Source organism: Henckelia pumila, chromosome 4 (assembly GCF_033568475.1).
Source record: "Henckelia pumila isolate YLH828 chromosome 4, ASM3356847v2, whole genome shotgun sequence".
In the NCBI taxonomy this organism is placed as follows: Eukaryota; Viridiplantae; Streptophyta; class Magnoliopsida; order Lamiales; family Gesneriaceae; genus Henckelia; species Henckelia pumila.
In genome coordinates, this window is record NC_133123.1 from 115515225 (window position 1) to 115542095 (window position 26871).

The 26871-nt window shown below is 40.0% G+C and overlaps 1 protein-coding gene across 1 annotated transcript; it reads right to left on the bottom strand.

The window, feature by feature from the left end:
* Positions 1–24603: 24603 nt before the first annotated feature.
* LOC140861596 (uncharacterized) lies at positions 24604–25254 on the bottom strand. Its single transcript, XM_073264618.1, has one exon. The coding sequence runs from the start codon at positions 25252–25254 to the stop codon at positions 24604–24606; it is 651 nt and encodes a 216-aa protein (XP_073120719.1).
* Positions 25255–26871: the final 1617 nt, after the last annotated feature.

Sequence of the window (26871 nt, forward strand, 5' to 3'; positions counted from 1 at the left end):
GAGTAGAGATTGCTATTGGGCATCGAAATTGGATTTATTTTTGTAAACAACCTAAGGCTGCAATTGTCCCTCTTGTTCGGGAATTCTATGCTAATGCTGCAGAGCGAGAGGATGAGAAAGCATTTGTTAGGGAAAAACTTGTGTCTTTTGATGAGAATGTGATTAATGTGTTGCTTGAAACTCCGGTCGTCGATGATAGTCTTTATAAGAGTCTTAAGGCCGATCCGGACCTTCTTGAAGTCATTACCCAATTATGCTATGAAAGGGCAACATGGCACGATCCATTTACCTATAAATATTTTCGGGAGCGCAATCTTCTCTTGGAACCGGCCACCTGGTATGCTTTTGTCGCTAAATGCATGATGCCCATTTCCCATACGAGCAATGTCACCGTTGATCGAGCCTTGATTTTATATGCATTGGATTTGGATTGGCCGATAAATGTGGGCCGGGTGATTCATAGCGAGATCCGAAGATCTATCTACACTCTGTCGTTGGGCCTATTCTTTCCTACCATTATCTTTGAGCTGTGTATCCAAGACGGTGTCCAAGTTCGAGGAGATGAGGAGTGGATGCAACCCATGAGGCCTGTGGACAGGGCCATTGTCAAAAACAAGAAATCCAAGAGGGCCAAAGATTTTCTTCCCGGGGGTGGAGCATCTTCTAGCACTGCTCCTACACGACCATCTCAGCCTGCTCGTCACCCCACCGCAGATTCTATCAAGGTTCTCATTGCGTTTGATCATTACCAGAATGAGTATATGGCCTCTACTACTGCCCATCTTCAGTCCATGGATGCAATGATTCGAGGGATGACCACTCAGCTTGGTCTCGATGCCTCCTCATTTCCCGCCACTCCACAGTACCCACCACCATTCCAGTTCCAGTATACCGCCCCAGTGCCACCGCCCGAATTTGAAGAGGATGAAGATGTTGGAGAACGGTGATCAGATCAATCAGAATTGATACCCGGTGCAGCGGAAGTTTTAAAATTTTATATGGAACGATTCCATATCATGGGTATCAAAACTTTACGATTAAATTGTGTGTGTAAAAATTAAATAACAATTAAATTTTTACCTTGAATCTCGAAACGAGATAATGGACACCAACAGATTACTCTGCTCTTGTTGTATATCCCAGGAACTGATGGACGAACAATTCTTCAATCAGGTCCACGAACATAAGTTCAATCCCTCTGATAGATTGCACTAGAAAATCTATCAGAAGTTTCTACGAAGAGAATTAATGAATTTGATCCGTTAAACCAGACTGCAAATTCAAAATTCACAGGCTGGAATTTTTCGAGCAGAGAGAGGAGAAGGGGGGGCGGCCACTTTTAAAAAAACACAGCTAGGGTTTTAGAAAATTGTGACCTCTGTTGTGTAATTGCTGTACTGCAATAACTTATTTATAATGTGGGCTGCTAACAGCTTAGGGCCCATTAGTCATAAGTTCAAGCCTGACAAGCAAAGCCCGCATGTTCAGAAATTAATATAAAATTCATCGTGACTCAGATTGATAAACCAATTTCACCAATGTGCACAGAAACCATTTCTGCATCTTTTAAAGTCAAGATAAATTTTCTGAATCCGAATTCAGCGGTTTCCAAAAATGCCCATCCCTATGTCATTTTAGGAAATCTTACTCCTCTACTCTGATATAAGAAGTCCTACTTCTTTGTTCATTAAATTTAACTCTTTAAATTTAACTATCTCAACGGGGATTAAAAATCCATTACTTGTGTGACCCTCAATGGTTCAGGGATACAGCTAGCCGTGGGCTCACAACTCCTTGTGACTCGGAACAACAATTTATGACTTGCCCATCGAATCATGGTAAGAGCGCCTAGCAACATTGTTGGAAAACTGGCGAGTTCCCAGACCAATTACGATTGATACCCGGTGCAGCGGAAGTTTAAAAATTTTTCATGGAACGTTTCCATGGTATGGGTATCAACCGTTCATCGATTGAATTACGTGTGTGTAAAATTTAAATAACAATTAAATAAATTTTACCTCAAATCTCGCAACGAGATTAATGGACACCAACAGAACAATTCTGCTCTTGTTGTCTCTCCCTGGAACCGATGAACGCCTTCAATCAGGTCCACGAACAGAGGTTTAATCCCTCTGATAGATTGCACTAGAAAATCTATCAGAAGTTTTCTGCGAAGAGAATACACGAATTTGATTCGTTATTCCTTACTGCGATTCAAAATCACAGACCGGAATTTCTCAGACAGAGAGGGAGGGGGGCGACGGCCAAGCTTGAGAGAGGGGCTAGGGTTTCGATTTTTTTTCTCTCAAAATTATGAGCTATCGTGTGTAATTTCTGCACTGAAATAACTTATTTATAATGCAGGCCACTAACACCTTAGGGCCCATTAGTCATAAGCTGGGGCCCGACAAGCAAAGCCCACTCGTTCAGAAATTAATATAAAATTCATCGTGACTCCGATTGATGAAACGATTTCACCAATGTGCACAGAAACCATTTCTGCACGTTTTAAAGTCAAAATAAATTTTCCTGAATCCGAATTCAGTGGTTTCCAAAAATGTCCATCCCTATGTCATTTTAGGAAATCCTACTCCCTTACTCTTATTTAAGAAGTCCAACTCCTTAGTTCATTAAATTTAACTCTTTAAATTTAACTATCTCAACGGGGATTAAAACTCCATTACACTGTGTGACCCTCAATGGTTCAGGGATACAGCTAGCCGTGGGCTCACAACTCCTTGTGACTCGGAACAACACTTTCCGACTTGCCCAACGAATCATGGTAAAGCGCCTAGCAACATCGCCCCATGATTCCCTAGGTATCACTGATAGTGCCTACAAGAACCAGTAGATTTTGGTTAGCGTACAGTACGGTCTCTTCATCCAAATATCCCGATCGAATCAACAACCATTGGTATATCGAGAGTCGCTCAAGATTCGATAACTATGCAATGCATCTTGAAGATCAAATTAGTGACATCGCATGTGCTACTAAGAAACCATTTCTTAAATCACATCAAGTACTCTGGCCAGAGATTTGTCACACTAATATCTCCTCAGATCGCATAGGATATCCACACTCGCAAGTATGTGGTGAATCCTTGACAACAATGCATTGACTCCTATATGTGTCGTAACTGTACCCAATCTCGACACCTGATGACCCCCTCAGAGTCGGTAAACGAGTCAAAGCACAGTACTAGCATATAGAGTCTCCATGATGTTTCAAGTCGTAAGGACTAATGGTGTACAACCAAAACCGCGGACTTTATCCACTCGATAAGTGATAACCACTTGGAAAGTCCGGATAGGGTAGTTCGACTATTCATCCTATGAATATCCATTTGCATGCTTCGAACATCTCCATGTTCCCTACCAATGAAACGTGGTACTCCGCATCGCAAATGCTAGTCTCAAACTCGAGCGACCCTTATCCTTATTATCGGACGGCTCAATCGACTAGGAACGGTTTTAGAATATACAGTGACTATAAGATGTATTTCATGATAGACATCTCCATGTTCTACCACATCTTACATACACTATAGTATATTCAAGGTCTTTATCAAAACAACAATAGTATATCACAATATAACAATATGAAGTAATATAAAGTCATTGCCATAAAAGTGTAAATAATATTAAACAAAAGATTGTTTATACAAAGAGTCAACAAAGCCCATAGCCACACAGTTGGCTCACTGGGCACCCACTCTTACAATCTCCCACTTGCCCTATAGCCAACTAGTCATACTACGTAGACCCATTGCTTCGCGATGTTTGTCAAACAATGGTCCTGGCAAAGGCTTAGTAAGTGGATCAGCGATATTGTCTGCAGAGGCCACTCGTTCGACACTGATGTCTCCTCTTTCCACAATCTCCCGGATTATGTGGTATTTCCTCAGTACGTGTTTGGATCTTTGATGAGACCTTGGTTCCTTTGCTTGAGCAACGGCACCCGTGTTGTCGCAGTACACCGGGACTGGACCAACAAATTCAGGAATGACGCCCAACTCTTGGACGAAATTCCTCATCCAAACGGCCTCTTTAGCAGCAGCTGATGCTGCAATGTATTCAGCCTCAGTGGTGGAATCCGCTGTGGTGTCCTGCTTGGAACTCTTCCAAGAGACAGCACCGCCATTGAGCATGAACACAAATCCAGAGGTTGACTTCGAGTCATCCACATCACTTTGGAAGCTAGAGTCGGTATAGCCTTCCAGTTTGAGTTCTCGTCCTCCATAAACCATGAACATATTCTTAGTCCTTCGCAAGTACTTAAGAATGTCCTTCACGGCTTTCCAATGCATCTGACCAGGATTAGACTGATATCTGCTCGTGACACTCAGAGCAAATGCTACATCCGGTCTGGTAGATATCATCCCATACATGATACTACCTATAGCTGACGCATATGGTACATGTGTCATATTCTCTATCTCTGCATCAGTCTTGGGACACATAGACTTGGATAGAGAAACTCCATGACACATGGGTAGATGTCCTCTCTTGGACCCATCCATTGAAAACCGTTTCAATATGGTATCGATGTAGGTTGATTGAGTGAGTCCTATCATTCTCTTAGATCTATCCCTATAGATCTGTATCCCAAGAATGTAGGATGCCTCACCCAAATCCTTCATCGAAAATCTACCTGATAACCATATCTTTGTTGACTGCAACATCCCTACATCATTCCCAATGAGTAGGATGTCATCAACATAAAGTACTAAGAATGTCACCGCATCCTTAACTACTTTCTTGTACACGCAAGGTTCCTCCGGGTTCTTGATGAAACCAAAGTCTTTAATTGTTTCATCAAATTTCTGGTTCCAACTTCTTGATGCTTGTTTTAGACCATAAATTGATCTCTGAAGCTTGCATACCTTATGCTCGCTTCCCATGGATGTGTACCCCTCAGGCTGCTTCATATAGATTTCTTCCTTAATGTCTCCATTAAGAAAAGCAGTCTTCACATCCATTTGCCATATCTCATAGTCATACCATGCAGCTATGGCAATAAGGATTCTTATGGACTTGAACATTGCAACTGGTGAAAAGGTTTCGTCATAGTCAACTCCTTGCCTTTGAGTATAACCTTTAGCCACCAATCGCGCCTTGTAGGTCAATACCTTACCATCAGGCCCAAGCTTTCTTTTGTAGATCCATTTACACCCTATTGGAACAATTCCATCGGGAGGATCCACTAAAGTCCAGACTTGGTTAGTATGCATCGAATCCAATTCTGACTGCATAGCTTCAAGCCATAAATTCGAATCCGCATCAGAAATTGCTTCCTTGAAGCTTCTTGGATCACATCCAATGTCGGGTTCATCTTGACCCTCTTCAAGAAGAAGACCATATCGAACTGGAGGTCTAGAAGTCCTCTCGGATCTTCTAGGTGCAGGCGTGTCCAGCAATGGTTCCTGAGGTGTGGGATCGTTATTTTGTATTTCGGGTTCTTCTCGAACTTCTTCGAGTTCCATCATCTCGCCTTTCTTATCCAATAAGAACTCCTTCTCCAAGAAGGTGGCATTCCGTGAAACAAACACCTTTGTTTCAGCAGGATAATAGAAATAATATCCGATTGAATTCTTCGGATACCCCACAAAATAACACAGGCTGGATCGACTATCCAACTTATCTCCCACTGTCCGCTTCACGTAAGCAGGACATCCCCAAATCCTCAAGTATGAATACTTAGGAGCTTTGCCATTCCATAACTCGTATGGTGTTTTGTCCACTGCTTTAGTGTGGACGTTATTCAACAACAATACCGCCGTTTCAAGCGCATAGCCCCAAAACGAAGGTGGAAGCTCAGTGAAGCTCATCATGGATCGAACCATGTCCAACAAAGTTCGATTACGGCGCTCCGATACACCATTAAGCTGTGGTGTCATAGGAGGAGTCCACTGAGAGAGAATCCCATTCTCTTTTAGATAGTCCAAAAACTCGGTACTCAAGTATTCTCCACCTCGATCCGATCGAAGTGCTTTAATACTTTTACCTAGCTTGTTTTCTACTTCAGCCTTGAATGCTTTGAACTTTTCAAATGCTTCAGACTTATATTTCATTAAATATAAATACCCATACCTTGAATAATCATCAGTAAAGGTAATGAAGTAGGTGTGGCCATGTTGAGTCCCTACTCTAAATGGACCACAAACATCTGTATGGATCAAATCCAACAGATTCTGACTACGCTCAGGTTTCCCCTTAAAAGGAGATTTAGTCATTTTTCCTTTTAGGCAGGATTCACAAGTAGGTAGAGAGTTAATATCAGACATATCAAACATGCCCTCTCCCACTAGCTTGTTCATCCTCCTTGAGGAAATATGACCTAGCCTAGCGTGCCAAAGGTTTGCCGGGTTTTGACTATCGATTTTCCTTTTGTTTGTTGTCGCCGGTTTGTCAATACAATTCACTGGAACGTCTTTTAGTTTTAAATTGTATAGATCGTTTTCAAGTTGTCCATTTCCAATTAAACATTCATTCTTGTAAATATTGCAAATCCCATTCACAAAATTACAAGAATAACCATCTCTATCAAGCATAGAAATAGAAATAATGTTTTAATTAAATCTGGCACAAATAAAACATCTCTCAACAATAATTTAAAACCGTTCTGCAAAAATGTCTCCTATAGCTTTGGATTTATCTCTGGAACCATTCCCGAGCCTTGACTGGGTCTCACCCATCCTTAGCCTATTACTTCTTGTCATCATTTGCAACTCATTGCAAATATGAGATCTACATCTGGTATCCAATACCCAAGAAGTAGTATTAAGAAAAACATTTTAATGTAAAACATACCCTTTGCAGTTCGCAACTGCTTGAGGTATTCCTTGCAGTTACGTTTCCAATGACCGGGTTTCTTGCAATGATGGCAAACTTGTTTAGACTTGTCCAATTTTGCATGTAACATTTGGCCTTGAGATCATGGTCCAACCATTTCTCTAGTTTGGCCAACCTTTCGGCAGTTACATCAGCCGGGGCTGTTTTCGGAGAAGCCTTTTCTAACACTTTAGAAAATCTTTTCCGAACTTAGGACAATCTTAACTTATGGAATCATTCTGTATTGTTTGCGTCAATAAGTTTGTTTTGTTGGAGAACAGAAGCATGTGGATTACTGAGATAAAACAGACAATTATCGATGATTGTTTAAATAATTTACTAAGACATAAAATTGGCGAATTTTATTTTATGAATCTCACTCCCACTATTTTAACGATTTCACCACCCTCTAGTGAAAACGGGAAACTTTTTCCTTAGTGAGAACATGGAGTCCAATTGACAAACTTATGGTCCCGAATAATATCAGCCAACCATAATTCTCTAAAGGTAGAGCCCAATTGCTTCCAAAGCAACCCCCATGTATTTACCTCATGTCCAATAAGGGCCCAATAATATGACGCCGTTTAAAGTGACATGTCAAGATGACCCATCAATATTAAGTTGTGATGGACGGTCGCCATGTGGATCCCCCAATAATATGAGCCGATCCCATGGGAGTTCCACCCAACTTACAACATTTGTCGATCCAATGTACAGCTTTCCGACGGACGGGCCCCCCCAATAATATGAGCCGGACCGTATCCGCGGGTAGCATCACATACATTGACCGTTGATGGAAGGTAGGAACATTTAAACAATATTTAAATTTCCTTTATTTATCTTGATATAAATTTTAAATCATATTTAAAATGAGGGATTTTATTTATAAAAATATTTGTCTCATCATATTTAATTTATTGCATGCATTGCCGGATTCACGCAATTTATGTCTAAACATGCATACAATCATAATATCACATATTATATAGGATGATCGATTCCATTTCTAATTGACCCGTGGTTGCCAATCACGGGTCTTAGTCCAATCCTAGGTAATATGCAGTATGCAAATGCAATCCTATTACATATGCTTTCAATTTACATTTCTTCAGTCTTCATTGTCTGCTGGGCCCACCATCTTCAAATCTTGATCTCCCACTAAATCTAATGTATTTACAATTAAATAACAATGACAAGTAGGGGATACATTTTTAGGGGGTGGGAACGGGCTATAAACCAAGCCCACTTTTATTACATATGACATTCATATCGGGCCATAAACCAGGCCCATTAATAAAACCAACAACAATAAAGACAAAATGTAAATTCCTAACATACACCTACAAAATTGGTCATGGCAATCGATCATCCTTATCCAATAACATTTAATTCAAAATTAATTTATTGGATAACATGCTGTGGCAATTCAAATTTAAACAAGATAAAATCATATTTTATATATAAAATCACATTTCACATATAAAATCATATTTTATCTCCATATCAAATAAAATCATATTTTATCTATAAAATCCAATTTTACAAATAAAATCATTTTATCTAATATATCATAAGATCATATCTTATCATCAATTGTACCAAAATAATTGATTTCAAAATTCAATTTACGGATAAAATATTAAAATTTTCCAAAAATTCAAATTTATCCAAAATCAATTTTAAAATTTACGGACTCGAACAATTCGATCCGAAATCTCGTGAACCAATCAAAAACAATTTTTGACCGGACCAAAAATAAAATTTTAAATATTAAAATTAATAAAAATATTAAAAATTAATTTTTCCCGCGGGCCACCCGGGACACTCCCGGGTCGGCCCGCACCCGGGGCGCGGGCCGGGGGCAGCCCGGCTGCCCCCTTAGGGCAGCGCCTGGCGCCGCCCCTGGGCGGCGCCGAGCGCCGCCCTGCGCAGCGCCTGGCGCTGCGCTGGGCGGCGCCGAGCGCCGCCCCTGGGCAGCGCCGAGCGCTGCCCTGCGCAGCGCCCAGCGCTGCGCTGGGCAGCGCACAGCGCTGCCCTGGGCGGCGCCGTGCGCCGCCCTGGGCGGCGACGGTCGCCGCCTTGGGTGGCGCCGTGCGCCCCCTTTGGGCGGCGCCGTGCGCCGCCCGGGGCAGCAACAATTGCTGCCCCACCGGGCAGCGATCCAATCGCTGCCCGGGTTTTGCCCCGAAAAAAAATTTTTTATTTAAAATATTTATTTTGTTTCAAAAACCGAGACTCAAAAATTTTGTACAATTTATTAATTCAATCGATTGATCTGAGCAACCTGGCTCTGATACCACTGTTGGAAAACTGGCGAGTTCCCAGACCAATTACGATTGATACCCGGTGCAGCGGAAGTTTAAAAATTTTTCATGGAACGTTTCCATGGTATGGGTATCAACCGTTCATCGATTGAATTACGTGTGTGTAAAATTTAAATAACAATTAAATAAATTTTACCTCAAATCTCGCAACGAGATTAATGGACACCAACAGAACAATTCTGCTCTTGTTGTCTCTCCCTGGAACCGATGAACGCCTTCAATCAGGTCCACGAACAGAGGTTTAATCCCTCTGATAGATTGCACTAGAAAATCTATCAGAAGTTTTCTGCGAAGAGAATACACGAATTTGATTCGTTATTCCTTACTGCGATTCAAAATCACAGACCGGAATTTCTCAGACAGAGAGGGAGGGGGGCGACGGCCAAGCTTGAGAGAGGGGCTAGGGTTTCGATTTTTTTTCTCTCAAAATTATGAGCTATCGTGTGTAATTTCTGCACTGAAATAACTTATTTATAATGCAGGCCACTAACACCTTAGGGCCCATTAGTCATAAGCTGGGGCCCGACAAGCAAAGCCCACTCGTTCAGAAATTAATATAAAATTCATCGTGACTCCGATTGATGAAACGATTTCACCAATGTGCACAGAAACCATTTCTGCACGTTTTAAAGTCAAAATAAATTTTCCTGAATCCGAATTCAGTGGTTTCCAAAAATGTCCATCCCTATGTCATTTTAGGAAATCCTACTCCCTTACTCTTATTTAAGAAGTCCAACTCCTTAGTTCATTAAATTTAACTCTTTAAATTTAACTATCTCAACGGGGATTAAAACTCCATTACACTGTGTGACCCTCAATGGTTCAGGGATACAGCTAGCCGTGGGCTCACAACTCCTTGTGACTCGGAACAACACTTTCCGACTTGCCCAACGAATCATGGTAAAGCGCCTAGCAACATCGCCCCATGATTCCCTAGGTATCACTGATAGTGCCTACAAGAACCAGTAGATTTTGGTTAGCGTACAGTACGGTCCTTCATCCAAATATCCCGATCGAATCAACAACCATTGGTATATCGAGAGTCGCTCAAGATTCGATAACTATGCAATGCATCTTGAAGATCAAATTAGTGACATCGCATGTGCTACTAAGAAACCATTTCTTAAATCACATCAAGTACTCTGGCCAGAGATTTGTCACACTAATATCTCCTCAGATCGCATAGGATATCCACACTCGCAAGTATGTGGTGAATCCTTGACAACAATGCATTGACTCCTATATGTGTCGTAACTGTACCCAATCTCGACACCTGATGACCCCCTCAGAGTCGGTAAACGAGTCAAAGCACAGTACTAGCATATAGAGTCTCCATGATGTTTCAAGTCGTAAGGACTAATGGTGTACAACCAAAACCGCGGACTTTATCCACTCGATAAGTGATAACCACTTGGAAAGTCCGGATAGGGTAGTTCGACTATTCATCCTATGAATATCCATTTGCATGCTTCGAACATCTCCATGTTCCCTACCAATGAAACGTGGTACTCCGCATCGCAAATGCTAGTCTCAAACTCGAGCGACCCTTATCCTTATTATCGGACGGCTCAATCGACTAGGAACGGTTTTAGAATATACAGTGACTATAAGATGTATTTCATGATAGACATCTCCATGTTCTACCACATCTTACATACACTATAGTATATTCAAGGTCTTTATCAAAACAACAATAGTATATCACAATATAACAATATGAAGTAATATAAAGTCATTGCCATAAAAGTGTAAATAATATTAAACAAAAGATTGTTTATACAAAGAGTCAACAAAGCCCATAGCCACACAGTTGGCTCACTGGGCACCCACTCTTACAAACATCGCCCCATGATTCCCTAGGTATCACTGATAGTACCTGCAAGAACCAATAGATTTTGGTTAACGTACAGTACGGTCCCTTCATCCATATATCCCGATCGAATCAACAACCATTGGTAAATCGTGTAAGAGTGGGTGCCCAGTGAGCCAACTGTGTGGCTATGGGCTTTGTTGACTCTTTGTATAAACAATCTTTTGTTTAATATTATTTACACTTTTATGGCAATGACTTTATATTACTTCATATTGTTATATTTGGATATACTATTGTTGTTTTGATAAAGACCTTGAATATACTATAGTGTATGTAAGATGTGGTAGAACATGGAGATGTCTATCATGAAATACATCTTATAGTCACTGTATATTCTAAAACCGTTCCTAGTCGATTGAGCCGTCCGATAATAAGGATAAGGATCGCTCGAGTTTGAGACTAGCATTTGCGATGCTGAGTACCACGTTTCATTGGTAGGGAACATGGAGATGTTCGAAGCATGCAAATGGATATTCATAGGATGAATAGTCGAACTACCCTATCCGGACTTTCCAAGTGGTTATCACTTATCGAGTGGATAAAGTCCGCGGTTTTGGTTGTACACCATTAGTCCTTACGACTTGAAACATCATGGAGACTCTATATGCTAGTACTGTGCTTTGACTCGTTTACCGACTCTGAGGGGGTCATCAGGTGTCGAGATTGGGTACAGTTACGACACATATAGGAGTCAATGCATTGTTGTCAAGGATTCACCACATACTTGCGAGTGTGGATATCCTATGCGATCTGAGGAGATATTAGTGTGACAAATCTCTGGCCAGAGTACTTGATGTGATTTAAGAAATGGTTTCTTAGTAGCACATGCGATGTCACTAATTTGATCTTCAAGATGCATTGCATAGTTATCGAATCTTGAGCGACTCTCGATATACCAATGGTTGTTGATTCGATCGGGATATATGGATGAAGGGACCGTACTGTACGCTAACCAAAATCTACTGGTTCTTGTAGGCACTATCAGTGATACCTAGGGAATCATGGGGCGATGTTGCTAGGCGCTTTACCATGATTCGTTGGGCAAGTCGGAAAGTGTTGTTCCGAGTCACAAGGAGTTGTGAGCCCACGGCTAGCTATATCCCTGAACCATTGAGGGTCACACAGTGTAATGGAGTTTTAATCCCGTTGAGATAGTTAAATTTAAAGAGTTAAATTTAATGAACTAAGGAGTTGGACTTCTTAAATAAGAGTAAGGGAGTAGGATTTCCTAAAATGACATAGGGATGGACATTTTTGGAAACCACTGAATTCGGATTCAGGAAAATTTATTTTGACTTTAAAACGTGCAGAAATGGTTTCTGTGCACATTGGTGAAATCGTTTCATCAATCGGAGTCACGATGAATTTTATATTAATTTCTGAACGAGCGGGCTTTGCTTGTCGGGCCCCAGCTTATGACTAATGGGCCCTAAGGTGTTAGTGGCCTGCATTATAAATAAGTTATTTCAGTACAGAAATTACACACAACAGGTCATTATTTTGAGAGCAATTTTTCGAAAACCCTAGCCTCTCAAAAACGTTTTTGGCCGCCCCCTCCCTACTCTGTCAGAGAAAATTCCGGTCTGTGATTTTGAATCGCAGTAAGGAATAACGAATCAAATTCGTGTATTCTCTTCGCAGAAAACTTCTGATAGATTTTCTAGTGCAATCTATCAGAGGGATTAAACCTCTGTTCGTGGACCTGATTGAAGGCGTTCATCGGTTCCAGGGAGAGACAACAAGAGCAGAATTGTTCTGTTGGTGTCCATTAATCTCGTTGCGAGATTTGAGGTAAAATTTATTTAATTGTTATTTAAATTTTACACACACGTAATTCAATCGATGAACGGTTGATACCCATACCATGGAAACGTTCCATGAAAAATTTTTAAACTTCCGCTGCACCGGGTATCAATCGTAATTGGTCTGGGAACTCGCCAGTTTTCCAACAGTGGTATCAGAGCCAGGTTGCTCAGATCAATCGATTGAATAATCAATTGTACAAAATTTTTGAGTCTCGGTTTATGAAACAAAATAAATATTTTTAATAAAAAATTTTTTCGGGGCAAAACCCGGGCAGCGATTGGATCGCTGCCCGGTGGGGCAACAATTGTTGCTGCCCCGGGCGGCGCACGGCGCCGCCCAAAGGGGGCGCACAGCGCCGCCCAAGGCGGCGACCGTCGCCGCCCAGGGCGGCGCACGGCGCCGCCCAGGGCAGCGCTGTGCGCTGCCCAGCGCTGCGCAGGGCAGCGCTCGGCGCTGCCCAGGGGCGGCGCTCGGCGCCGCCCAGGGGCGGCGCCAGGCGCTGCCCTAAGGGGGCAGCCGGGCTGCCCCCGGCCCGCGCCCCGGGTGCGGGCCAACCCGGGAGTGTCCCGGGTGGCCCGCGGGAAAAATTAATTTTTAATTTTTATTAATTTTAATATTTAAAATTTTATTTTTGGTCCGGTCAAAAATTGTTTTTGATTGGTTCACGAGATTTCGGATCGAATTGTTCGAGTCCGTAAATTTTAAAATTGATTTTGGATAAATTTGAATTTTTGGAAAATTTTAATATTTTATCCGTAAATTGAATTTTGAAATCAATTATTTTGGTACAATTGATGATAAGATATGATCTTATGATATATTAGATAAAATATGATTTTATTTGTAAAATTGGATTTTATAGATAAAATATGATTTTATTTGATATGGAGATAAAATATGATTTTATATGTGAAATGTGATTTTATATATAAAATATGATTTTATCTTGTTTAAATTTGAATTGCCACAGCATGTTATCCAATAAATTAATTTTGAATTAAATGTTATTGGATAAGGATGATCGATTGCCATGACCAATTTTGTAGGTGTATGTTAGGAATTTACATTTTGTCTTTATTGTTGTTGGTTTTATTAATGGGCCTGGTTTATGGCCCGATATGAATGTCATATGTAATAAAAGTGGGCTTGGTTTATAGCCCGTTCCCACCCCCTAAAAATGTATCCCCTACTTGTCATTGTTATTTAATTGTAAATACATTAGATTTAGTGGGAGATCAAGATTTGAAGATGGTGGGCCCAGCAGACAATGAAGACTGAAGAAATGTAAATTGGAAGCATATGTAATAGGATTGCATTTGCATACTGCATATTACCTAGGATTGGACTAAGACCCGTGATTGGCAACCACGGGTCAATTAGAAATGGAATCGATCATCCTATATAATATGTGATATTATGATTGTATGCATGTTTAGACATAAATTGCGTGAATCCGGCAATGCATGCAATAAATTAAAATGATGAGACAAATATTTTTATAAATAAAATCCCTCATTTTAAATATGATTTAAAATTTATATCAAGATAAATAAAGGAAATTTAAATATTGTTTAAATGTTCCTACCTTCCATCAACGGTCAATGTATGTGATGCTACCCGCGGATACGGTCCGGCTCATATTATTGGGGGGGCCCGTTCGTCGGAAAGCTGTACATTGGATCGACAAATGTTGTAAGTTGGGTGGAACTCCCATGGGATCGGCTCATATTATTGGGGGATCCACATGGCGGCCGTCCATCACAACTTAATATTGATGGGTCATCTTGACATGTCACTTTAAACGGCGTCATATTATTGGGCCCTTATTGGACATGAGGTAAATACATGGGGGTTGCTTTGGAAGCAATTGGGCTCTACCTTTTGAGAATTATGGTTGGCTGATATTATTCGGGACCATAAGTTTGTCAATTGGACTCCATGTTCTCACTAAGGAAAAAGTTTCCCGTTTTCACTAGAGGGTGGTGAAATCGTTAAAATAGTGGGAGTGAGATTCATAAAATTAAATTCGCCTATTTTATGTCTTAGTAAATTGTTAAACAATCATTGATATATGTCTGTTTTTCCTTTTCAGTATTTCATACAATGAATTCGCGAAATCCTTTATTCTCGATCCTCGAACAAAACAAGCTGACTGGCGCCAACTATACGGAATGGTTCCGAAAGTTGAAGATTGTCTTAACTTCGGAGAAAATGCTCTACGTGTTAGAGAAAGCACCTCCGAAGGAAGCACCAGCTGACATAAGTCCGGAGGAATTGGCCAAACTTGATGCATGGTGTGACCATGACATCAAGACCAAATGCTATATGCAAGCCTCGATGTCTGATGAACTCCAGAGGCGATTTGAGGACACGGTGAATGCTGCTGACATTCACACGCAACTCAAGGAACTTTTTGGGGCTCAGTCGAGGGCTGAAAGGTTCTCTACTGTTAAGGAGTTGATGACGTGCCGCATGCGTGAAGGGACTTCGGTCCGTGATCATGGGGTACGAGTGATTTGGCTCATACAGAAGTTAGCGACCCTTGATTTGGTATTGGAGCATGAACTCAATGTGGACTTGCTGCTTCTATCTCTTCCTTCTTCATTTGATGGATTCGTGATAAATTTTAATATGAACAAGATAGAGGCCACCCTTGAAGAGATGGTCAATATGCTCGTTACATATGAATCCACACTTAAGAAGGATAAGCCAGCTTTCTTGGTGGGCTCCTCATCTTCTGCTAAGAAGGGGCCAAGTATGAAGGGCAAGAAACGTTCTGCCCCACCCAAGAAAGTGGAACCCGAGAAGAAGCAAAAGACAAAGGCTTCAAACGATGGAAAATCCAAGGATGTTTGCCATTACTGCAAGAAGCCGGGTCATTGGAAGCGCAACTGCAAGGAGTATCTTGAGCAGTTGGGAACTGCAAAGGGTATGTTCTATATCGAAATAAACATGTCACTTAATACAACTTCTTGGGTATTGGATACCGGATGTGGTTCTCACATTTGCAATGATTTGCAGGTGATGACAAGAAGTCGCAGGCTTAGAATGGGTGAGACCCAGCTGAGGCTCGGGAATGGTTCCAGAGTTGAAGCTACGGCCATTGGAGATGTTTGTTTGATTTTGCAGAATGGTTTTAAATTATTGTTGAGAGATGTTTTATTTGTGCCAGATTTAATTAAAAACATTATTTCTATTTCTATGCTTGATAGAGATGGTTATTCTTGTAATTTTGTGAATGGGATTTGCAGTATTTACAAGAATGAATGTTTAATTGGAAATGGACAACTTGAAAACGATCTATACAATTTAAAACTAAAAGACGTTCCAGTAAATTGTATTGACAAACCGGCGACAACAAACAAAAGGAAAATCGATAGTCAAAACCCGGCAAACCTTTGGCACGCTAGACTAGGTCATATTTCCTCAAGGAGGATGAACAAGCTAGTGGGAGAGGGCATGTTTGATATGTCTGATATTAACTCTCTACCTAGTTGTGAATCCTGCCTAAAAGGGAAAATGACTAAATCTCCTTTTAAGGGGAAGCCTGAACGTAGTCAAAATCTGTTGGATTTGATCCATACAGATGTTTGTGGACCATTTAGAGTTGGGACTCAATATGGCCACACCTACTTCATTACCTTTACTGACGATTATTCAAGGTATGGGTATTTATATTTAATGAAATATAAGTCTGAAGCATTTGAAAAGTTCAAAGAATTCAAGGCTGAAGTAGAAAACAAGCTAGGTAAAAGTATTAAAGCACTTCGATCGGATCGAGGTGGAGAATACTTGAGTACCGAGTTTTTGGACTATCTGAAAGAGAATGGGATTCTCTCTCAGTGGACTCCTCCTATGACACCACAGCTTAATGGTGTATCGGAGCGTCGTAATCGAACTTTGTTGGACATGGTTCGATCCATGATGAGCTTCACTGAGCTTCCACCTTCGTTTTGGGGCTATGCGCTTGAAACGGCGGTATTGTTGTTGAACAACGTCCACACTAAAGCAGTGGACAAAACACCATACGAGTTATGGAATGGCAAAGCTCCTAAGTATTCGTACTTGAGGATTTGGGGATGTCCTGCTTACGTGAAGCGGACAGTGGGAGATAAGTTGGATAGTCGATCCAGCTTGTGTTATTTTGTGGGGTATCCGAAGAATTCAATCGGATATTATTTCTATTATCCTGCTGAAACAAAGGTGTTTGTTTCGCGGAATGCCACCTTCTTGGAGAAGGAGTTCTTATTGGATAAGAAAGGCGAGATGATGGAACTCGAAGAAGTTCGAGAAGAACCCGAAATACAAAATAACGATCCCACACCTCAGGAACCATTGCTGGACACGCCTGCACCTAGAAGATCCGAGAGGACTTCTAGACCTCCAGTTCGATATGGTCTTCTTCTTGAAGAGGGTCAAGATGAACCCGACATTGGATGTGATCCAAGAAGCTTCAAGGAAGCAATTTCTGATGCGGATTCGAATTTATGGCTTGAAGCTATGCAGTCAGAATTGGATTCGATGCATACTAACCAAGTCTGGACTTTAGTGGATCCTCCCGATGGAATTGTTCCAATAGGGTGTAAATGGATCTACAAAAGAAAGCTTGGGCCTGATGGTAAGGTATTGACCTACAAGGCGCGATTGGTGGCGAAAGGTTATACTCAAAGGCAAGGAGTTGACTATGATGAAACCTTTTCACCAGTTGCTATGTTCAAGTCCATAAGAATCCTTATTGCCATAGCTGCATGGTATGACTATGAGATATGGCAAATGGATGTGAAGACTGCTTTTCTTAATGGAGACATTAAGGAAGAAATCTATATGAAGCAGCCTGAGGGGTACACATCCATAGGAAGCGAGCATAAGGTATGCAAGCTTCAGAGATCAATTTATGGTCTAAAACAAGCATCAAGAAGTTGGAACCAGAAATTTGATGAAACAATTAAAGACTTTGGTTTCATCAAGAACCCGGAGGAACCTTGCGTGTACAAAAAAGTAGTTAAGGATGCGGTGACATTCTTAGTACTTTATGTTGATGACATCCTACTCATTGGGAATGATGTAGGGATGTTGCAGTCAACAAAGATATGGTTATCAGGTAGATTTTCGATGAAGGATTTGGGTGAGGCATCCTACATTCTTGGGATACAGATCTATAGGGATAGATCTAAGAGAATGATAGGACTCACTCAATCAACCTACATCGATACCATATTGAAACGGTTTTCAATGGATGGGTCCAAGAGAGGACATCTACCCATGTGTCATGGAGTTTCTCTATCCAAGTCTATGTGTCCCAAGACTGATGCAGAGATAGAGAATATGACACATGTACCATATGCGTCAGCTATAGGTAGTATCATGTATGGGATGATATCTACCAGACCGGATGTAGCATTTGCTCTGAGTGTCACGAGCAGATATCAGTCTAATCCTGGTCAGATGCATTGGAAAGCCGTGAAGGACATTCTTAAGTACTTGCGAAGGACTAAGAATATGTTCATGGTTTATGGAGGACGAGAACTCAAACTGGAAGGCTATACCGACTCTAGCTTCCAAAGTGATGTGGATGACTCGAAGTCAACCTCTGGATTTGTGTTCATGCTCAATGGCGGTGCTGTCTCTTGGAAGAGTTCCAAGCAGGACACCACAGCGGATTCCACCACTGAGGCTGAATACATTGCAGCATCAGCTGCTGCTAAAGAGGCCGTTTGGATGAGGAATTTCGTCCAAGAGTTGGGCGTCATTCCTGAATTTGTTGGTCCAGTCCCGGTGTACTGCGACAACACGGGTGCCGTTGCTCAAGCAAAGGAACCAAGGTCTCATCAAAGATCCAAACACGTACTGAGGAAATACCACATAATCCGGGAGATTGTGGAAAGAGGAGACATCAGTGTCGAACGAGTGGCCTCTGCAGACAATATCGCTGATCCACTTACTAAGCCTTTGCCAGGACCATTGTTTGACAAACATCGCGAAGCAATGGGTCTACGTAGTATGACTAGTTGGCTATAGGGCAAGTGGGAGATTGTAAGAGTGGGTGCCCAGTGAGCCAACTGTGTGGCTATGGGCTTTGTTGACTCTTTGTATAAACAATCTTTTGTTTAATATTATTTACACTTTTATGGCAATGACTTTATATTACTTCATATTGTTATATTTGGATATACTATTGTTGTTTTGATAAAGACCTTGAATATACTATAGTGTATGTAAGATGTGGTAGAACATGGAGATGTCTATCATGAAATACATCTTATAGTCACTGTATATTCTAAAACCGTTCCTAGTCGATTGAGCCGTCCGATAATAAGGATAAGGATCGCTCGAGTTTGAGACTAGCATTTGCGATGCTGAGTACCACGTTTCATTGGTAGGGAACATGGAGATGTTCGAAGCATGCAAATGGATATTCATAGGATGAATAGTCGAACTACCCTATCCGGACTTTCCAAGTGGTTATCACTTATCGAGTGGATAAAGTCCGCGGTTTTGGTTGTACACCATTAGTCCTTACGACTTGAAACATCATGGAGACTCTATATGCTAGTACTGTGCTTTGACTCGTTTACCGACTCTGAGGGGGTCATCAGGTGTCGAGATTGGGTACAGTTACGACACATATAGGAGTCAATGCATTGTTGTCAAGGATTCACCACATACTTGCGAGTGTGGATATCCTATGCGATCTGAGGAAAATTAGTGTGACAAATCTCTGGCCAGAGTACTTGATGTGATTTAAGAAATGGTTTCTTAGTAGCACATGCGATGTCACTAATTTGATCTTCAAGATGCATTGCATAGTTATCGAATCTTGAGCGACTCTCGATATACCAATGGTTGTTGATTCGATCGGGATATATGGATGAAGGGACCGTACTGTACGCTAACCAAAATCTACTGGTTCTTGTAGGCACTATCAGTGATACCTAGGGAATCATGGGGCGATGTTGCTAGGCGCTTTACCATGATTCGTTGGGCAAGTCGGAAAGTGTTGTTCCGAGTCACAAGGAGTTGTGAGCCCACGGCTAGCTGTATCCCTGAACCATTGAGGGTCACACAGTGTAATGGAGTTTTAATCCCCGTTGAGATAGTTAAATTTAAAGAGTTAAATTTAATGAACTAAGGAGTTGGACTTCTTAAATAAGAGTAAGGGAGTAGGATTTCCTAAAATGACATAGGGATGGACATTTTTGGAAACCACTGAATTCGGATTCAGGAAAATTTATTTTGACTTTAAAACGTGCAGAAATGGTTTCTGTGCACATTGGTGAAATCGTTTCATCAATCGGAGTCACGATGAATTTTATATTAATTTCTGAACGAGCGGGCTTTGCTTGTCGGGCCCCAGCTTATGACTAATGGGCCCTAAGGTGTTAGTGGCCTGCATTATAAATAAGTTATTTCAGTACAGAAATTACACACAACAGGTCATTATTTTGAGAGCAATTTTTCGAAAACCCTAGCCTCTCAAAAACGTTTTTGGCCGCCCCCTCCCTACTCTGTCAGAGAAAATTCCGGTCTGTGATTTTGAATCGCAGTAAGGAATAACGAATCAAATTCGTGTATTCTCTTCGCAGAAAACTTCTGATAGATTTTCTAGTGCAATCTATCAGAGGGATTAAACCTCTGTTCGTGGACCTGATTGAAGGCGTTCATCGGTTCCAGGGAGAGACAACAAGAGCAGAATTGTTCTGTTGGTGTCCATTAATCTCGTTGCGAGATTTGAGGTAAAATTTATTTAATTGTTATTTAAATTTTACACACACGTAATTCAATCGATGAACGGTTGATACCCATACCATGGAAACGTTCCATGAAAAATTTTTAAACTTCCGCTGCACCGGGTATCAATCGTAATTGGTCTGGGAACTCGCCAGTTTTCCAACAAATCGAGAGTCGTTCGAGATTCGATAACTATGCAATACATCTTGAAGATCAAATAGTGACATCGCATGTGCTACTAAGAAACCATTTCTTAAAACACATCATGTACTCTGGCCAGAGATTCATCACACTAATATCTTCTCAGATTGCATAGGATATCCACACTATCAAGTATGTGGTGAATCCTTGACAACAAAGCATCGACTCCTATATGTGTCGTAACTGTACCCAATCCTGACACCTGATGACCCCAATAGAGTCGGTAAATGAGTCAAAGTACAGTACTAGCATATAGAGTCTCAATAATGTTTCAAGTAGTAAGGACTAATGATGTACAACCAAAACCGCGGACTTTATCCACTCGATAAGTGATAACCACTTGGAAAGTTCGGATAGGGTAGTTTGATCATTCATCGTATGAATATCCATTTGCATGCTTTGAACATCTCTATGTTCCATACCAATGAAACGTGGTACTCGGCATCGCAAATGCTAGTCTCAATCTCGAGCGATCCTTATCCTTATTAACGGACGGCTCAATCGACTAGGAACTATTTAGAATATACAGTGACTATAAGATGTGTTTCATGATAGTCATCCCCATGTGCCACCACATCTTACATACACTATAGTATATTCAAGGTCTTCATCTAAACATCTTATAGTATGTCACAACATAATAATATGATAAAAGATAAAGTAAACGCCATTATAAAAGTGTAAATTATATTAAACAAAAGATTGTTTATACATAGAGTCATCAAAGCCCTTAGCCACAAGTTGGCTCACCGGGCACCCACTCTTTCAGAAGACGCCAACACATAAACCAGGGGAGTCTTTGTTTTTCATTTGCATTTTCTTTTCGTTATTTTCATATGTTTATGTGTTTATGTGTCTTGTGTTTCTGAAGCATTGTGGGAAATACTTTGGATAAGTATGGGGGGTAGTATAGTTATGAATTGTTTGTCACTTTTGTGTTGCATTCATATTGTTTAGTTAAATGCATATATTTTGTGTCATATGTCATTGTGTGTCGTTCGTCTATTGTCTGTTTTGTCTCGCATGCGTAGGATGATGAATGGTAGCCAATGATGATGAATTTGATGTGAAAAAATACTTTTTGTGAAAAAATTTTGTTCTTGATTAGACATGAGAAATCATAGGTTTAATAGTGAATATTTTTAAGCACACATGTTAGACTAGTGAAGTGTAGCGATATAATTGATGATGTTTGTGTCTGCTTGACCATTGAACGGAAATAGGTGTTTGTTGATCCTGATAATGTCTTTTGATTTCCAATTATTTTATGACATTGCAAGTACGATCTTGGGCGCACCTACTAAAATTTTTATGAATTGTTTTGTGAAAAAAAATTTAGCTTCATCTGGGTTATGAGCAAGATATTGAAATCCTAATCATCTTGTTCTTGACTAAGTATGCGGATTAAATGGGGTTACTAAATTTAAAAATATAAATTTTTGAAATTAAATTAAAATTTCATCCGGGCTTGGAAATGGATTGAAATTCTAATCACCGATCCATGGCTAAGTTTGCAGGTTCAATGGGATTGTAGCTCCATCCGGGCTATTGACGAGGGGATTGAAATTCGAATCCTATCATAATTATTGCTAAGTTTGCGGGTAATTATTGGGGCTTAAAAAAATCGGGTGTAAAATCCGGAGGTGCGTAATCTATCTCAAGGGAGTTGTGTTTTTGTTAGATATTGTTGGGATGAAGGGGCACTTGATTGTGATACTTACACTGATTTGTCATAGGTCTCTAAGCAGTCGTAGAACGGATTTTTTTTAAGTTGAATGTAACAGGAATAACATGGCACACACACGTTCACGCTAAACTGATTGTGTATTATGGAAAATTGAGAGTGTTCGTGATTTTGTTTTGTGATGTTGGAACTTCTCTGAGGCTGTGATTTCCATGATTCGTCCTTACTTGTGTTTGAGTGTGGATACTATTTTTGTTGGTCTTGCTCGAGGGAGAGCAAGATTCAAGTATGGGATAATTGATAACTCTATTTTGTATGCATATTTTTGTGTCGTTTTATTGTTATTTTGCATGCATCCATGTCTTATTGTTTATGTTTTTCATTAGTTTTGGTCATCTATCATGCATTGTGTCTACATAAAATTCTCCCGGGTTTTTGTGTAGGAAATGGAAAGATGAAGAATATTTTTTGACCAGAAATTTTGTCGCTCGAGCGAGAGAAAAATCCAGTGTTGGGCAGAAAAATGCTCGCTCGAGCGGGGTTTTATTATCGCTCGAGCGGGGAAGAAATACGAAGAATGTGACAGAAATATTCTCGCTCAAGCGGGAATTTTCTCCCTCTCGAGCGAGACGGGCGTGCAGACTCCATATTTTTGGAAACTCTTGTTCGTGAAGGATGCAATCTTTTGAAGATTTTGGGCGTATAAATAAGTCTTATTTCATTAGAATAAGTGTTCCACATGTGTTCTAGAGCAGAAGAGGCGGCTACATCGTTCAAGCTCGTTATATTCTTCATCTTTTCTTTTTATTTTTGATTTTTGGATTCATGTTTTGGGTTAAAAAAACTTTATTGTGAATTATGTTAAAGTTTGAGTAGTAGGTTTTCTCTGATCAAGGCCACGTGATTGGGCCGAACAAATTTATGTAGAAAACTTTAATGTTTGTTTGGGATTTTTTAGATTTGGTTTTATATTATTGATTTTTGGATTTAAATTTGTCTTGTGAATAATCTGGTCAATTGTTTACTTACATGTTAATCTATTTCGAGTCGAAAGGTGAGAAATTGATTTTGATCTCTCCATTAATCAACACAAGGTTAAATCTACTAGAAGTAGTATTCAATTTCATTGTGCGGCTCTAGGTTAAAACTGAATTCTCATAATTCCTTAATAAATTTGAATTTTATTAGAATTATGAAAATTAATTAGTCAATATTTGAATAGATTTAATTGTTATAAAAATAGACTATTAAATAAATTAGGAAAATTTATCGTAATTTAAAATTTAATCTGAGTCCTAAATCACCTACTTGTTGCAAGATTTGTTCGGTACATACGTGTGTTATTGATAGGATTTTTATCATCATTGAATTAAATTTTAAAACTCTTGCTGCGGTTTTATTTTAATTACTTTTATTTACAATTTTATTTGTTGGTTATAATCCTGAAATCACTTTTATTGGTTAGTCTAAATTAAGTTACGATAACTATATTTTGGTAATTGCTAATAACAGTGTCTGAGGGTTCGATACTTGTACTTAAATCCACTTACTATTATTTGATCTAGTGCACTTGTTAATAGATACCGAATTAAGCGGTCAGTACCTCGGGCATGAGTCTTTCCTCTTTTCATTTATATATTTCACCTTTGCCGCCTAGGCACTAATTTTATGCATTTTGGCCTCATTTCAGCGTTTGGGAGATGATTTTTGGGGCATAGGTGTTGGGGCTTCGAATTTTTCACCTAAAAAACTCAAAATTATGATTAATGTCTAGTTTCTTATGCGAAATCAAAAATTGAAAGTAAAACAACGAAAATAAAATTATAACAAAAGAGAAATAAAGGATACTAGCTTGGGCTTCCTCCCAAGAAAATCATAGTTTACAGTTCTTAGCCCGACTATAGCTTGTTCTAGCTCGTTACCGCCACTATATTGGAGATTTCTCTGTTATCTTTCACCATCCAAGCATACTCAAAAATCTTTTTGAACTTCGCTTTCTTTTTCTTCTTCTTTGCCACCTGCGGATCATGCTTGCTTCGCTTGTCTTCTTTACTCTCTACTCCGCTACAGTGTTCCATATTATTTTCTTTCTCGATCATGAACACATTTTCCTTGGATGGATTGATAGCCTCCTTGAATACAGTAAATGTTACTTTCTATCCTTCAACTCCCATCGAAAAATCTCCTTTCTTGACATCAATATTGGCTTCAGCAGTAGCGAAGAATGGTCTTCCCAAGATCAACGACATGTCTTCATCTTCCTCCATATCTATCACCACAAAATTTGCTGGAAAAATAAATTTATCGATTTTTACCAAAACATCCCCAATGATTCCACGTGGATATGTGAGAGATCTATCTTCTAGCTGCAATGCTATTGGCATGGGTTTCACCTCCCCAAATCCTAAGATCCTGAAAATGGACAAAGGAATTAAATTAATATTAGCTCCTAAATCATATAGTTCTTTATTAAAATTAGAATAACCAATAGTGCCAAGAATCATAAAACTTCCTAGATCTTTTAATTGTTGTGGTATCTTCTTTTGAAGGATAGCACTGCACTCTTCAGTCAGATTCACCATTTCAAAATCTTCCAACTTCCTCTTCCTAGACATCACCTCCTTCAAAAATTTAGCATATTTTGGCATTTTTTGCAAAGTATCGGTGAATGGAATGTTGATGTGAAGTTTCTCGAAAATATCAAGAAACATGGAAAACTTGTCATACGTTTTTTTCTTGAATCTTTGCGGGTAAGGAAGCTTCGGCTTCAGTGCAGATTTCTTTTCGGATCCATCCTTTGACTCCATAGTCTTGTTCTTGTGAATCATACTATCTCCAACTTCAGCATTTTCAACTTTATTCTCCTTCTCAACTTCAATTTTAGGTTCATCGGCCCCAACTTGTTTTCAAATTCTCAATGTTATGGCTTTTCAATGATCTATTGGATTAACTTAAATGTTACTCGAAAACCCTCTGTTTTGATCTTTCAGTGCATTCGTCGTTGCCCAATCTGTGTATCCATAGATTGAAAGAGTGGGTGCCCAGTGAGCCAACTTGTGTCTATGGGCTTTGATGACTCTTTGTACAAACGATCTTTTGTTTAATGTAATTTACACTTTTATTAATGGCAATGACTTTATCTTTCTTCATATTGTTATATTATGATATACTATTGTTGTTTTGATAAAGACCTTGAATATACTATAGTGTATGTAAGATGTGGTAGAACATGGGGATGTCTATCATGAAATACATCTTATAGTCACTGTATATTCTAAACTGTTCCTAGTCGATTGAGCCGTCCGATAATAAGGATAAGGATCGCTCGAGTTTGAGACTAGCATTTGCGATGCGGAGTACCACGTTTCATTGGTAGGGAACATGGAGATGTTCGAAGCATGCAAATGGATATTCATAGGATGAATAATCGAACTACCCTATCCGGACTTTCCAAGTGGTTATCACTTATCGAGTGGATAAAGTCCGCGGTTTTGGTTGTACACCATTAGTCCTTACTACTTGAAACATCATGGAGACTCTATATGCTAGTACTGTGCTTTGACTCGTTTACCGACTCTATGGGGGTCATCAGGTGTCGGGATTGGGTACAGTTACAACACATATAGGAATCGATGCATTGTTGTCAAGGATTCACCACATACTTGCGAGTGTGGATATCCTATGCGATCTGAGGAGATATTAGTGTGACAAATCTCTGGCCAGAGTACTTGATGTGATTTAAGAAATGGTTTCTTAGTAGCACATGCGATGTCACTAATTTGATCTTCAAGATGTATTGCATAGTTATCGAATCTTGAGCGACTCTCGATATACCAATGGTTGTTGATTCGATCGGGATATATGGATGAAGGGACCGTACTGTACGCTAACCAAAATCTACTGGTTCTTGTAGGCACTATCAGTGATACCTAGGGAATCATGGGGCGATGTTGCTAGGCGCTTTACCATGATTCGTTGGGCAAGTCGGAAATCGTTGTTCCGAGTCACAAGGAGTTGTGAGCCCACGGCTAGCTGTATCCCTGAACCATTGAGGGTCACACAGTGTAATGGAGTTTTAATCCCCGTTGAGATAGTTAAATTTAAAGAGTTAAATTTAATGAATAAAGAAGTTGGACTTCTTAAATAAGAGTAAGGGAGTAGGATTTCCTAAAATGACATAGGGATGTACATTTTTGGAAACCACTGAATTCGGATTCAGGAAAATTTATCTTGACTTTAAAATGTGCAGAAATGGTTTCTGTGCACATTGGTAAAATCGGTTTATCAATCGGAGTCACGATGAATTTTATATTAATTTCTGAACATGCGGGCTTTGCTTGTCGGGCCTCAACTTATGACTAATGGGCCCTAAGGTGTTAGTGGCCTGCATTATAAATAAGTTATTGCAGTACAGAAATTACATA

What these genes read in the sequence shown, in the direction of transcription:
- LOC140861596 (XM_073264618.1), bottom strand. Translation starts at nt 25,254, where the DNA reads ATGGAGTCAAAGGATGGATCCGAAAAGAAATCTGCACTGAAGCCGAAG.